We start from the raw sequence: 12,864 nt of genomic DNA, 5'->3' as shown, positions 1-12,864 counted from the left end.
ACCACTGACATAGTAACATACGTTTTTTAGGATTTAGAAGACATTTTGTAGAATCGGCCTCATGGGTTAACCTGAAACAAGCCACTGTCACTTTCTGTGTCCTATTAGTCCTTGTATGATGAATGGATTGATATTCCTGTCCACTTCTTCCATCGGTCACGCAGACATAATAATCTGACCTGGGGACTGCATCTGAACGGTGACCCCTACTTTTGACTGGAATTCCTGAAAGGCTTGTGTGCCTTAATACTGTGTATTGACTCATGACATTCAGCCTGGTGTGACCGGCAGCAAGCAACAAAAAGCATCTCACCTTTTACTAGAACTTGAACGTCATAAAGTGAAAAAGAGACCTGATGTAGCTCAGACAGTTCTTGGCTTTTTGACTTCTCCTCCCTCCCCCAGGCTGAAGCCCCTGGCCCAGCCAGTTCCATCAACAACCCTGTACACACCAGAGCAGGCAGCGTCAGAGAGCTCTGACCTTTGACCTTTCAGGCTTGTCATGTGTCAGAGGTCAGATAGCTGCGGTTTCTCGCGCAAAGTATCCACCCTGGTCGCCAGAGCTCTGCACTCCTAATACACATACACCCGCACGCACGCACACAAACACACAAACAACTCCTCTTACCCCTATCTCCCCTCCCTGCACGGTGAGCTCAGTTCTCTCGGTAAAGGTCAGCTCCACCCCACCCATCTCACTGGCCTGCTTAGCATATAGAGCTCTTTACTCTAGAGAGTGATGACAGGACCAGAGACATCTCCCCTGTAGACCCCATAGATTACCAGAGGTCTCAGGGCCTCCAGATGCATGTTTGCTACCCATAGTCAGGAGCAATACTGTCTGGCACACAGGCAGGTGTTCGGGGATCCCTCATTCTGCACCGCTTGTGACCTTAACCCATTAAGACCTGAGGTTTTTTGAAAGTTTTGAAATTTTGAAACATTTTGAAGAAAAAAAATCTAAAACATTTTCTTTCAAGATTTTTTTTTCAAGATTTTTTTCAAAAATAGCAGATCTACAAGCTCATAGCGCGGCACTCGGTGCCGCGCTATGAGCTTGTAGATCTGCTATTTTTGAATAGCCAAAGACATCTAAAGTGACACAGATGCGTTCCAGGTATCAATGGGTTAAGAGCCTGATTTATCCTTTGTATGAATAATAGCCAATCTACAAGCTCACAACGCGCCATGGATGCGGCGCGTCGTGAGCTTGTAGATCGGCTATTTTCGCCACGCGACATACGACAGAGCATAAATTAGGCATAGCACTGACATCCATAACACACAGCCGTACAGTAGCTGCAGTCCTTGTGACCCTGTCAGTTGGTCTCCTTGCAGAGAGAGGGAGAGAAAGAGGGTGTGTGCTGTGCGTGTGTGTGTGTGTGTGTGTGTGTGTGTGTGTGTGTGTGTGTGTGTGTGTGTGTGTGTGTGTGTGTGTGTGTGTGTGTGTGTGTGTGTGTGTGTGTGTGTGTGTGTGCGTGCGCAAAGCAAATTCTTTGGACATACAAAATGCCACTGACTCCAGCATCAACACTTTTATCCTATCAAAGGCTCTATTGTCAGTTCGTTGCCATAGTCTGCCCGTTGAAAAAGAAAAGAAAAATACCCTGCTTCGACTGTGTCAGGCTAGCCGAAGGTGTGTCAAATATCATAGGACCAACAGAAATACTACAAGGAGATGTCTCTTGCAGGGAAGCGCGTGTGACATATTGATCGAAAGTTCCGAATTTAAATTCAAACATGCTTTGAACTAAGTCTAGGCCGTGTAATCATCTGATACCACGAACGTGCTTGAGGGAATGTGCTGTAGCAATGCATTTGGAAGCCAAGCATGGGATTCTCCTGAGGGCCCGCTAATAGCCAAACGGTCTTCGCACAGTGCCCTTACAGATTGAAAACCCCTTTCAACCGAGACTCAGAGGCATGATCCAAATGTCATGATGCTGCGCTGGCATGCCGCTGCGTGTGAGTAGCCGATCACAGGCAGACCAACTTATACACCAACGGGGATAAAAGGGGTAAATTGCAGGAGGGCAGAAGCAACTGTCATATCAATAGTTCTTCTTATCGGAGAAATCTCTACCACACGTCAGAGGGACGACAAAGGAATCAACAGTATTACGGAGATGTACGCTGTAGCATCTGAGTGATTACGGCAGTGGTCCAAGGATAATCTGGATAAGCCGGGCATGGACCCTGAAGAAAGACAGACGACTCAAGCCCACAACGACCCATCCCCCCACCTCCAGCCCAGCACCACTCCACTGAGAGGCCTTCTTAAATCACTATATTGTTGATGTTAAGTATCAATGTGATGAGTGTGACGTGCTGAAGAAAATGGTCAGTCTGAAAAAATACCTCATGTTAGGCTTTGTGATTCTATGTGAGCTCATCCCAGAGTGAGATATCCCTCTCTCTGCTTATTGAATGCATTGACTTGTCAGGTATCCCGATAATCAGAGATGCAGCCGCAGCACATTGTCCATTTGTGCAGCCGCAGAGTTAAAGTAACACTCAGGATTTTACAGTGCACAAAAATGTAACCCTAGGGCGCCCGCTGGCCTAGCGGTCCAGGCGCATACCATATATGCTGTTAATCCAGCTTGACAGCGTGTCGCGAGTTCGACTCCCGATCCCGGCGACCTTAGCTGTGTGTCACCCCCGTCTCTCTCTCCATTTCCTGTCAGCCTACTATCCTATCAATAAAGGCAGAAAAAGCCCCAAAAAATATCTTTACAAAAAAAAAATTAACCCTGCTGACACCATTAAACCTGGCAAAGCCAGGCTGCTCAGTAACCGTGCATACTGACTCCACACACCTTTCCTTAACCCATTCAACCCGGGAACGCATCTACAAATGTCTCCTAAATCCTAACAGTTCTCTGAAAAACGTATGTTGCTATCATATCAGTGGTTCTCAAACTTGCATTTGGTCGCGGACCCCCATCTCAAAATATTTTGTCCCGACCCCCCCCCGCCCAGAAGGGGAAAAAAACAGATCTACAAGCTCATAGCGCAGCACTCTGTGCCGCGTTATGGGCTTGTATATTTGCTATTTTTGAATAGCCAAAGTATAAAATAAAGGCTATAGGTAAAATATAAAATGACACGGATGCATTCCCGGACTGAAAGGGTTAAAACGAGATCATGGACTCTGCTGCCTGCATGCAGATATAACCTGCACTGTTCTCTGTTAGCATCAGTGTTCTTCTCACAATTTGCCTACAGATAAAAGGAATAGAAAGGAAACATTAATCATATAATGCTGGGCACAGAATTGGACATGACTAATAGATTTGAACTAAAAGATGTCCATGAAATGGAATATAGGCCCTTGTAAAGCAACTAGGCCTAGTGTTTTTTAACTGTGATATATCATATCTATTGAATAGGTATTATCCTTTTCTATGGTTCATTCATTTGTATGGACTTACATAGATATTTTGTTTGTATTTGCATGCCCGCCAAATAATCCTTTACAATGTTTTACAATGCAAAGCAGACTGCGGGCCTCTTCCGTAACTAACAGTAACGGCAGAATAAAGGACACAAAACAAACCCTCCGGTGTTATCCTGTCCATGTATAATGCACAATTCCCTACAGACACCATTTCATGACCTGTGCCATATACAAAGCACGGCTAGAGATGAGAGCGCACGTCACGTGAGAACAGAGAATGCCTGAAGAGCCACTGTAAAATGCAGCGAGGGTAAACAAACGATGATACTGCACTTATTGTTTTTTGCTCTCTCGTTCTCTCTCACTCTCTTATCTTTCTCTGCTTCCCATTCTTTGTCTCTAGTCCCTCTTCCTCTATCTCCCTGCTCGCTCCATTCATCTATCTCTCTGTGGATAAATTTAACAGCACATGTGATGAACTCACATGGCTGAATGCCTCTAAGGGCAGGCATGGGACAGTGTTCAAATGAAGGAGAGTAGTAGTGAAGATGATGATATCCTCACTTTCCTTTGAACACGGAGAGAAGTGAAATCTTATCTTACTATCCTACTTCTTACTATAAAACAGAGATTTTACAAAGTAGATTTTTTAAACTTTTCCCAAAATGTTTATAATCATTTTTGCCATGAGCTAGGGGATCTGTAGTCACGTTCATGGCCCCATAGCCCGGACAGATGGCCATGCCGTAGGTTTACTTGTCTCCTTAGAGAGTTCACTTGGCCACTCGATCAGAAATTGCACAAGGGCATTGACTATTGGCTTATGCAGGGTCTGAAGAAGCTGATTAATCACTCTTCCCACAATTTAAGCTGTTTATTAGCCTCAGGATATGGGATGTAGATGCAGTCACAGTACCATGTCTGCACGTAATGGCCGCACGCATACTAGTGCTTATATAAATACAGTACAGTTAAATACTAAACCTTGCCTAAGGTTGGGCTTACAGAATGTCATGTGCTAATATGACTTGAGACATGAAATGTTACACTATTCCACTCACTATCTGACATATAGGTTTACACTTTAATGTACATCAAATGAAATTTGACCACATACTTTCCACACACATTCATACAAATACACACCCACATGCATGACCTGGATTTGATCGTGTTGTGTGACGTGGGACTAAAACTAAAATAACGTATATTTACGGCTGTGACGAATTGTCAACACGTCAGACATCTCATGCAGGGAGCCAATGATCTACATGTCTACAACAGTGGCTCAAGGAAGTCACACACACACTCTAGGGCAGGGGAGATTTTTGTTAATCTCACGAAGGAAATTCGGCTTCAGCTTCACCCAGCTGATGGCTGCTAAGATGGACATGATGAAAGCGTTTTCCCGATTTTTCAATTCTGAACAAAACAAGGCAAAAATGGCAAATCTTTGTTTGTATTGGGAGGACGACAATCACAAAATTGAACATACAAATTATACTAAGATCCCCAGACTGCTGTCAGGGACAGGAAGCAAACCTTCTCTACCCACTAAGCTACGGCTGCCCCTCTGATGATGATGATCTGTCGTCAATAAATGAACAAAACAAAACTACAGTGAGTCAGCGGTTGACTTTGTCTTTGTCTTGCACAAAGACAGGATTTGTTCTTGGTCAATCAGCTCCACTGCCTATTTGGATCAAACAACAGATTAAAGGCGACTGTAATAAAAGAGTATAACAGGTTTTTTTCTTACTAGCTCATTATAATCTTTAATCAAGTTCTCCTTATAGTAATCTTTGACAGACGTTATGCTTTGTTTTTTTACACAGACATAAAAGAGCATTCATGACCTAAATCTAGTTACAATACATGTACAGATATACTGTGTGTGTGTGTGTGTGTGTGTGTGTGTCTTGTACACATCACACACACACACACACACACACACACACACACACACACACACACACACACACACACACACACACACACACACACACACACACACACACACACACACACACACACACACACACACACACACACACACACACACACACACACACACACACACACAAATAATTATGATAAGCAACTGAACCTATATTGTAATAGTTTTTTTTGTGTGTGACCGTTTTCATTCAAATATGTACGTCCTTGCCAACAGTATGTGTGTAAAGATAGATAAATTAAACGTATTATCTCTTGTCCCCAACTCATCTGGCTTTGAGTGATTTAGGCTGTCGACTTCATGGATCTTTCCCTGTCTCTTTGCCAGGCTGCAGCACATATGATTAATCTGTGAGCGAGGCAGCCAGTCATGTCTCATTCACTATAATCCAGTAATAGGCTTGAACGTAGCGGTGGCAATTTCGCCTCCTTATGGTAACAGCAACCTACAAACCCTGCCCAACTGCAGTGCTAATACACAGTCAAATGTCAATTGTCAATTTAACTCTGCGCATATACAAATGTGAGTTAATGGACCCGTAAGTCTCCATTAGGTGACATTTGTGTACACTCTCACAAATGGAGAAATTCACACAGACATTTACCATGTAAAACTGCCAAATGCAACATTGTAATATACATGTAGGTTAAAAAGAAAAAGGGGAAAACACTGAACTTAAGAAGCATGAGAACTCAACGACCCACTGGAATACAAAGAATACCCATAATCCTCATAATATGCCTGTCTGTGACCTTTGACCTCTGCTGCCTTGATCCTGAACTTGTCTTGACTCCTCTTAACATTAGCATTCTTAAATACCCCTGTCTAAAGGATAGGCTACATTATTAAATGATAATGCACTTAATACTGCTTTCTCAATCTGTTGATTAGATGGATAATGTGTTGTTTGTTGACACAAAAATCTGCCTTGTGTACAAAAGGTCCAACTGTGCATTATAATAAAAAATATAACATACAAAATAAAATAAAATCAAGTATAAAATTCTTAACTAAGAATATGGCCTGTTTTGGCCATAATACAGTACCTTACTTAGCTTGATTATTAGTACTAGTCATTGTCAGTCCTTTTGTTATATCTACCCTGTGAAATGTGTTTTCTAAGCCTAAAAGGCAAACAATTATTTTTCTTATGTACATGTTTCAATCTTGACTGCCAAAACCACAATTATATCATTAACGGCAATTATTTGTATGACAAATAATCGTCAACTAAGATTGCGACTCATGACTGCTCTATTGGAAAGTAGTTCTACCGTGAGAATTCAGAGTACTGTAGCTGTAGCTGTACCCCCCCCCCCCCCCCCCGATCCTAGGGAGGATGTCTTACAGTAATGTGACACTGTCTCAGGATGACTGTCACTGTGGTAGAAGAACCATATGCGCCAACTTGGAACAGCATTTTGCTCTTGTGTATTTAGGCTGGCAGAGGGGGTTATTGTGTAAATATGAGGAAATTATTAACCCATTAAGACCTGAGGCCGATTCTACAAAAATGTCTTCTAAATCCCAACAGTATTCTGAAAAAACGCATGTTTCTATATCAGTGGTTCTCAAACCTTTTCATGTCAAGGACCCACAAAATGATATGTATTTGGCCGCCGACCCCCATTTCAAAATATTTAGTTCCAGGGACCCCCAGAAGCAAAGATTTGAGTTACAGATGTTCGCTTTAAAAATATATATATATTCAAAGATTTGCACAAGTTTTCACATTTTTCAAAAATAGCAGATCTACATGCTCATAGCGCGGCCAGAGCAACCAAACCAGTGCACCGTCAGCAACTTTCAAGGATGTTAAAAGTCCTTTTTACTGCAAGGCACCTTTCTAGTGAACAACTTCCTACGGGGCGTGTAAAACCGGGCTATTCTATTGTTTGTGTCACTGAGATAAAACACCACGTTCTTATCATGTCTCAGTTGTCTGGAAGCCATGGACGTCCACCCCTCCCTTATACTGAACTCACTGGAGAGGGGAAGAGAGGAACTCATTAAGAATGAGTGAGAGAGAGAGAGAGACAGAGAGAGAGAGAGAGAGAGAGAGAGAGAGAGAGAGAGAGAGAGAGAGAGAGAGAGAGAGAGAGAGAGAGAGAGAACGAGAGAGAGAGAGAACGAGAAAGAGAGAACAAGTGACAAGATTGTCTTGAAATTGTTAATATCACCCTTTGACATGAACAAGCTAAATGGTCTACATTCCTATAGCGCCTTATCCAAAGGCCTTTACAAAGTGCATTACATTCACACACCGACAGCACCATGCAAGGCGCCGACCTACAAATCGGGAGCAGTTAGGAGTTCATTTTGATTGATTGATTGAATACTTTATTAGTCAGAAATGTAAACAGCACGAGGTATAGTCAGACATTTAGGCTAAAAGGATAACACAAAAAAGTTCCTGGGGACCATTGTGGTCCTATGTATTCAATTCATCAACATAGCATCAAAATAACACAATAATACATATCATCAACATTGCCTTGCTCAAGGACACTTCGATACAAAGCCAGGAGGAGCCGGGGATCTTCCTGTTCCCAGACAGCCGCTATACTGTACCTCCCGGCCATCCTTAACCTGGGGTCCCTATTCTGGGGGCGAAAATTCAGCAAAAATAGCACATCTACAAGCTCACAACACGTCACATTTCGGCGCATTGTGAGCTTGTAGATCGGCTATTTTCAGCAAAGAGATTTGGTATAGAGGCAAAAAAGGAACAGACCTACTAATCACCTGGGGGATGCTGGTCAACAAATATAGGGTTTAAGTGAAGTTTGGTGCAGGATGGGCAGCAGCAATGGAGGTGTAGGAATACATGTTGTGGATGTCAACAGTCAGTTGAGCTGGTTGACAGACAGATTTATGAGTGCCCCAGGGCAGCGGCCTAGTCCAAGCTAAGAGCTCATGGTCATGTGACCGGTGGATTAGCATTAGCTCAACTAAAAAAGGGGGGAGGGGGCAGTGTGCATGTCACCACCTACTTCCTGATCACGTCCTTTTGGCTGTGTGTCTGATAGATAGACCTTTATTGATCCCACGGGGGAAATTCAGTTGTCAATGGCAGTACAGCAGTTATGAAACACAGGACAGATGCAGAAGAGAAAGAAGAAGGAGATACAGCTAGGAGTAACATCCATTTCACTTTCCCCAGATGAGTGTTACCTGTGCCTTCTATGCAATCCAACACGTATGTGAAACTTACAGAAGGGTGAGCTCACAACAAGTCACGGGCACGGCACAAAGCACTGTGAACTTACAGATCTGCTATGTTTGGTGTATTACATAAAAATGAAGTATATCAAGGCCTCTATCATGGCCTCTCTGGTAGGAGACTCAAAGACTCAAATTGAGCCTCCAACTGGAGACTCCGCCAGTCAACAAATTATTGTCTTAGGAATGTGACAAAAACAAAAAAATCTCCATGAATTCAAGGCTTCATGGGGTGTGTAATTAATTGATTGACGTGTCCGAAAGCCACTATTTGTAAATGTTCTTTGCTCAGCCATCATTTGTGAAGGTCCAGAAAGAGTATTTTCACAAACAAAACATAACACTTGCACGATGACTTCTTGATCCATTCTCTTCCTCAACTTTCAGACAACAGACATCTCTCAGGCTATCGCACAGTCATTGTAAAAGTGATTCTGAGACCTTGACTCACAGCTTAGTCAGTTGGGAAACCACATAGACATCAATCTAGACAGATACTGTAATAGGCCAACATCTAGCCACTCATTATGACACTGTCATGAATAGGTCAGCTAACTTTCCAAAAGCCCCCCCCCCCCCCTTACTGAAGGCTTCTTATCACAACTTATCATCTTCCAGTGCTGAGCTTACATCTTGGCCTGACAGTGGGGAAAGTCATGAAGTGATGAGAAGTGAGAACCCTAGAGAGGCTTATGAACATGCCATGCCGTGAGCACATGGCACAGTCAGTGCACTTAGAGAATCAAGGCAGGGGCATAGGGTTCTCTTCCCTGTTACACTGCTGGTTCTGCTTCATCGACAAATCTACACAAAACTATTCTAATACTTATTGTTAATCGACTAAATGGATTAGTCTGATTAACCTCTTAACCCTGTTTAATACTTATACAAAAATTTAGAAAATAGACGATCTTCAAGCTCACAACACGTTGCATCATGACGCGTTTGTAGATCTGCTATTTTCACAATACATGTTCATTCATTGTAATTGAGGCAAAAGTTTTAAATAATCGTGACATCGATTTGAAGTCATATCGCCCAGGCCTGTCAGGGCAAGCTGTGCCAGCCAAGTCATGCCTGGCCGGCGTGCTACGTCCCTGTGCCAATCCCAAAACATTCACTCTCAGAGAAAAGGGAACAGCCAGCCATCATGGCCTGATGTGTACCTGCTACATAGTGGGAGTGACAAAAGCCTTCAGCCATGGTTTATGGATCATTATAGGATACGTCTCAGGGACTGTTTGAGCAGCAGAACAGCTAATGTACCCAGCAATGACCAATACGTCATGCAAGTTTGAAAAAAAAAACATTAGAAAGGAAGAGTTATGTTAATAAAACAGGTTGTGAACCAGACCAGAGCTAATGTCATGTATAAAGGGCAAACCGCATCACTTCCTCCAGCTGACAGAAAAGAGACATCATCAAATTAAGCCTTCTGACAGCCTTGAAGAGAGAGGACCTTAAGCTCATCACACAGCCTCTATAGAATATTAGAATCAGTGAGGATAAACGCCTAATTTACACTTCGTAAATAACTGATTTTCAAGCGATAAATGCAACACAGACACAAGGCCCTGCAGACAGTTCGGTCATTCAAGGCAGATGTCTAAGATGATATAGTAATGACATACACTAGTGGAGCATATGTCCAAAGGGTTAGACAGACACACACACACACACACACACACACACACACACACACACACACACACACACACACACACACACACACACACACACACACACACACACACCAGCAGAGGCATCAAAGCTCAAGTGACATTTTATACTTGTCTCTTAAACACCAAGGTGTTGGTTCAGGAGTTCATTCAGCCTCCATGGACAGATTTAAATATTGACCTTTCAATACATTCCCTTACACCTGACACACAAAGGTTGAGATGTAGGCCTTCTTCCTTTTCTTTTTACACCAGTGCACTATCATCTACAATAAGATACAGTATTAAATCTATCTACATTCCAAAGTAATTTCAATTAATTTTTTTTTTATGAAGTAGCTCGTATTTGCACAAAGCAGACTCATCTATGACAAAAGAACGACTTCTAAATATACTTTTAAGTTGTGCATACAATCTCCTCTCTGTCACACTGATATGATTTGAAACATAAGTGTGCGACTGAAAAACTGTCAGTCCAGTTAGTCTCTACAACCTATACTACAACGCTACAGGACAGTAGGACTTACATCTAGGCTACTTTTTCCACCATGTGCAGTCATTTAACCCTCGTAGGGTCTTCGTGTTTTAGTCACACCCAGGGCCTTCGGGTCACTTTGACCCGAAGGCCCTGGGTGAAATTTTTCATTTTCATGAAAATGAAAAATTTCATTTTCATATCACATGTTTAGTACAGTAAATAAGGCAAATAGAAGAAGTTTCATAGAGAACAACATTTTTTTACATACTTTTAATTCATGTTGAAAATGTTAAACCGGGTTAAAAGGACCCGAGGACCCTACGAGGGTTAAAGACCATTTGTATTTGATCAAAAAATATACTGGAAAACTAGCCACAGCCCGCAAGCAACTCTTAGATTCTATTTTTTATATCTGGAATCTAGAGTCGCAATACCAACCCTTTGACAGCCCATACATCCCAACAGAAAAGTCCGATCTGATTGTATTAAACGACGTTAAACTCGCCAACATTGCAGCTTTATGGAAAAATTGTCCTTTTTGGTGTTGGAGTTTGAAAGCGCTCGTTTTCAATAGCTGCCTCCTCCATTATGTGCAATTTAGAAACAGGTGGTATGCAGGACTGTTGAGTGATCTCCAACGAGCACTTCCAACACAAAATTATCACCTGCACGGAATTTATTGACAGAAAGTAGCCTCATAACATGTGGATTTTTATGAAACAAAAACTTTGCAGATAGAAAGAGGATGATTCAAGCTTTCCGTACAGCTGCAATGTTGTTGGCGAGTTTAACGTCGTGTAATACAGTCAGATAGGACTTTTCTGTTTGGATGTATGGGCTGTCAAGGGTCGGTATCGCAACTCTAGATTCCAGATATTAAAAATAGGATCTAGAGTTGCTTGCGGATACTGGAAAACGAAAAATGTTCGACAAAATGAAGGCCATTCTTGAGAAAAGACAATGGCTGCTTCTAACCAGCAGCAGCCAGCAGGCAGGCTTTCACCTGTCAAACTTTTGAAGCACGCTCATTACGCGATTATATGCGCCTGAGCGCTGCTGTCTAACGGTTCCTGCAGCCCCAGCCTATAAAAACATGTCCATGCTCTCTCCATGTTACACAGGATACATCTTTATAGTCCTATTTCAGCTGATAGCTTGAGACTTTGTGCCTCATGTAGATTACAATTTGCGCCGTGTGTGTGTGTTGTAAAGACCAGCGTTGCATTCTATCGCTTTGACAGGCAAGGCTGGGGGGGGGGGTCCCTGCCTGTTGAATCACTAGGTCTATTACAGGAAAAATAGATAAGCTGAGCTGAGGAAAGAAAACTTAAACAAAAAAAAACTATATAAATTATAAAAACATTGGTGATGTCAACTGGCCAATGCCATGGCAATAACTTAAACTATTATTTCCATGTTTAGATAGAAGAGCGCTACCCACACACACAAACACACACACACACACACACACACACACACACACACACACACACACACACACACACAGCGGAGAGAGCAGTTTGTTTACAAAGCGCTGTCAGAGCGTTCTTTCCCGATAAAGACCCTCGGGCAGAAGCGCAGCGTAGAATAAAAGCCATGAACGTGTGGTGTCGTTGAAGCAGACCTACCTCTGTGTGAAGTGTCACTGTGTTGTCCTCTAAGCTCCTCTCTCTCATACAACTCAAGGGAACCTGGAGCAACGTGAGCGACGACCTACGACAGACAGGAATCTCTCAGGCGCTTAGTTTCCAACAGTTCGCTACGCAGTTCTCTCTCTCTCTCTCTCTCTCTCTCTCTCTCTCTCTCTCTCTCTCACGCCCCCCACTCTCTCTCTCTCTCTCTCTCTCTCTATCTCCCCCTCTCTCTCTCTCTCTCACTCTCTCTCTCACACTCACTCACTCTCTCTCTCTCTCTTTCTCTCTCTCTCACTCACTCACCCCCCCCTTTCTCTCTCTCTCTCCCTCTCGCGCCTCACTCACTCACCCTCTCTCTCCCCCTTCTCTCTCTTAATTTTCAATTTCAAATGCTTTATTGGCATGATAAAATATGTTTTACATTGCCAAAGCATATACATATACGAGGATAACAAGTGAATGACATCTCACTCACTCACTCACTCACTCGCCCC

The 12,864-nt window shown here is 42.8% G+C and overlaps 1 protein-coding gene across 1 annotated transcript in view; it reads right to left on the bottom strand.

Annotated features, from left to right (window-relative positions):
- The window catches only part of stat5a (signal transducer and activator of transcription 5a), a 79,337-nt gene extending 66,795 nt beyond the window's left edge, over window positions 1-12,542 (bottom strand). The window contains exon 1 of the mRNA XM_080447890.1: window positions 12,365-12,542. Coding sequence (XP_080304016.1) covers window positions 12,365-12,412 — 48 coding nt within the window. The 5' untranslated portion in view covers window positions 12,413-12,542. The remainder of the gene's footprint in view (window positions 1-12,364) is intronic.
- Window positions 12,543-12,864: the final 322 nt, after the last annotated feature.

This window comes from Gymnoscopelus braueri (genome assembly GCF_963280865.1).
Source record: "Gymnoscopelus braueri genome assembly, chromosome: 13".
NCBI classification, from domain to species: Eukaryota; Metazoa; Chordata; class Actinopteri; order Myctophiformes; family Myctophidae; genus Gymnoscopelus; species Gymnoscopelus braueri.
Note: the sequence above shows the minus strand (reverse complement) of the source record. Positions and strands in the feature narration are given on the sequence as shown.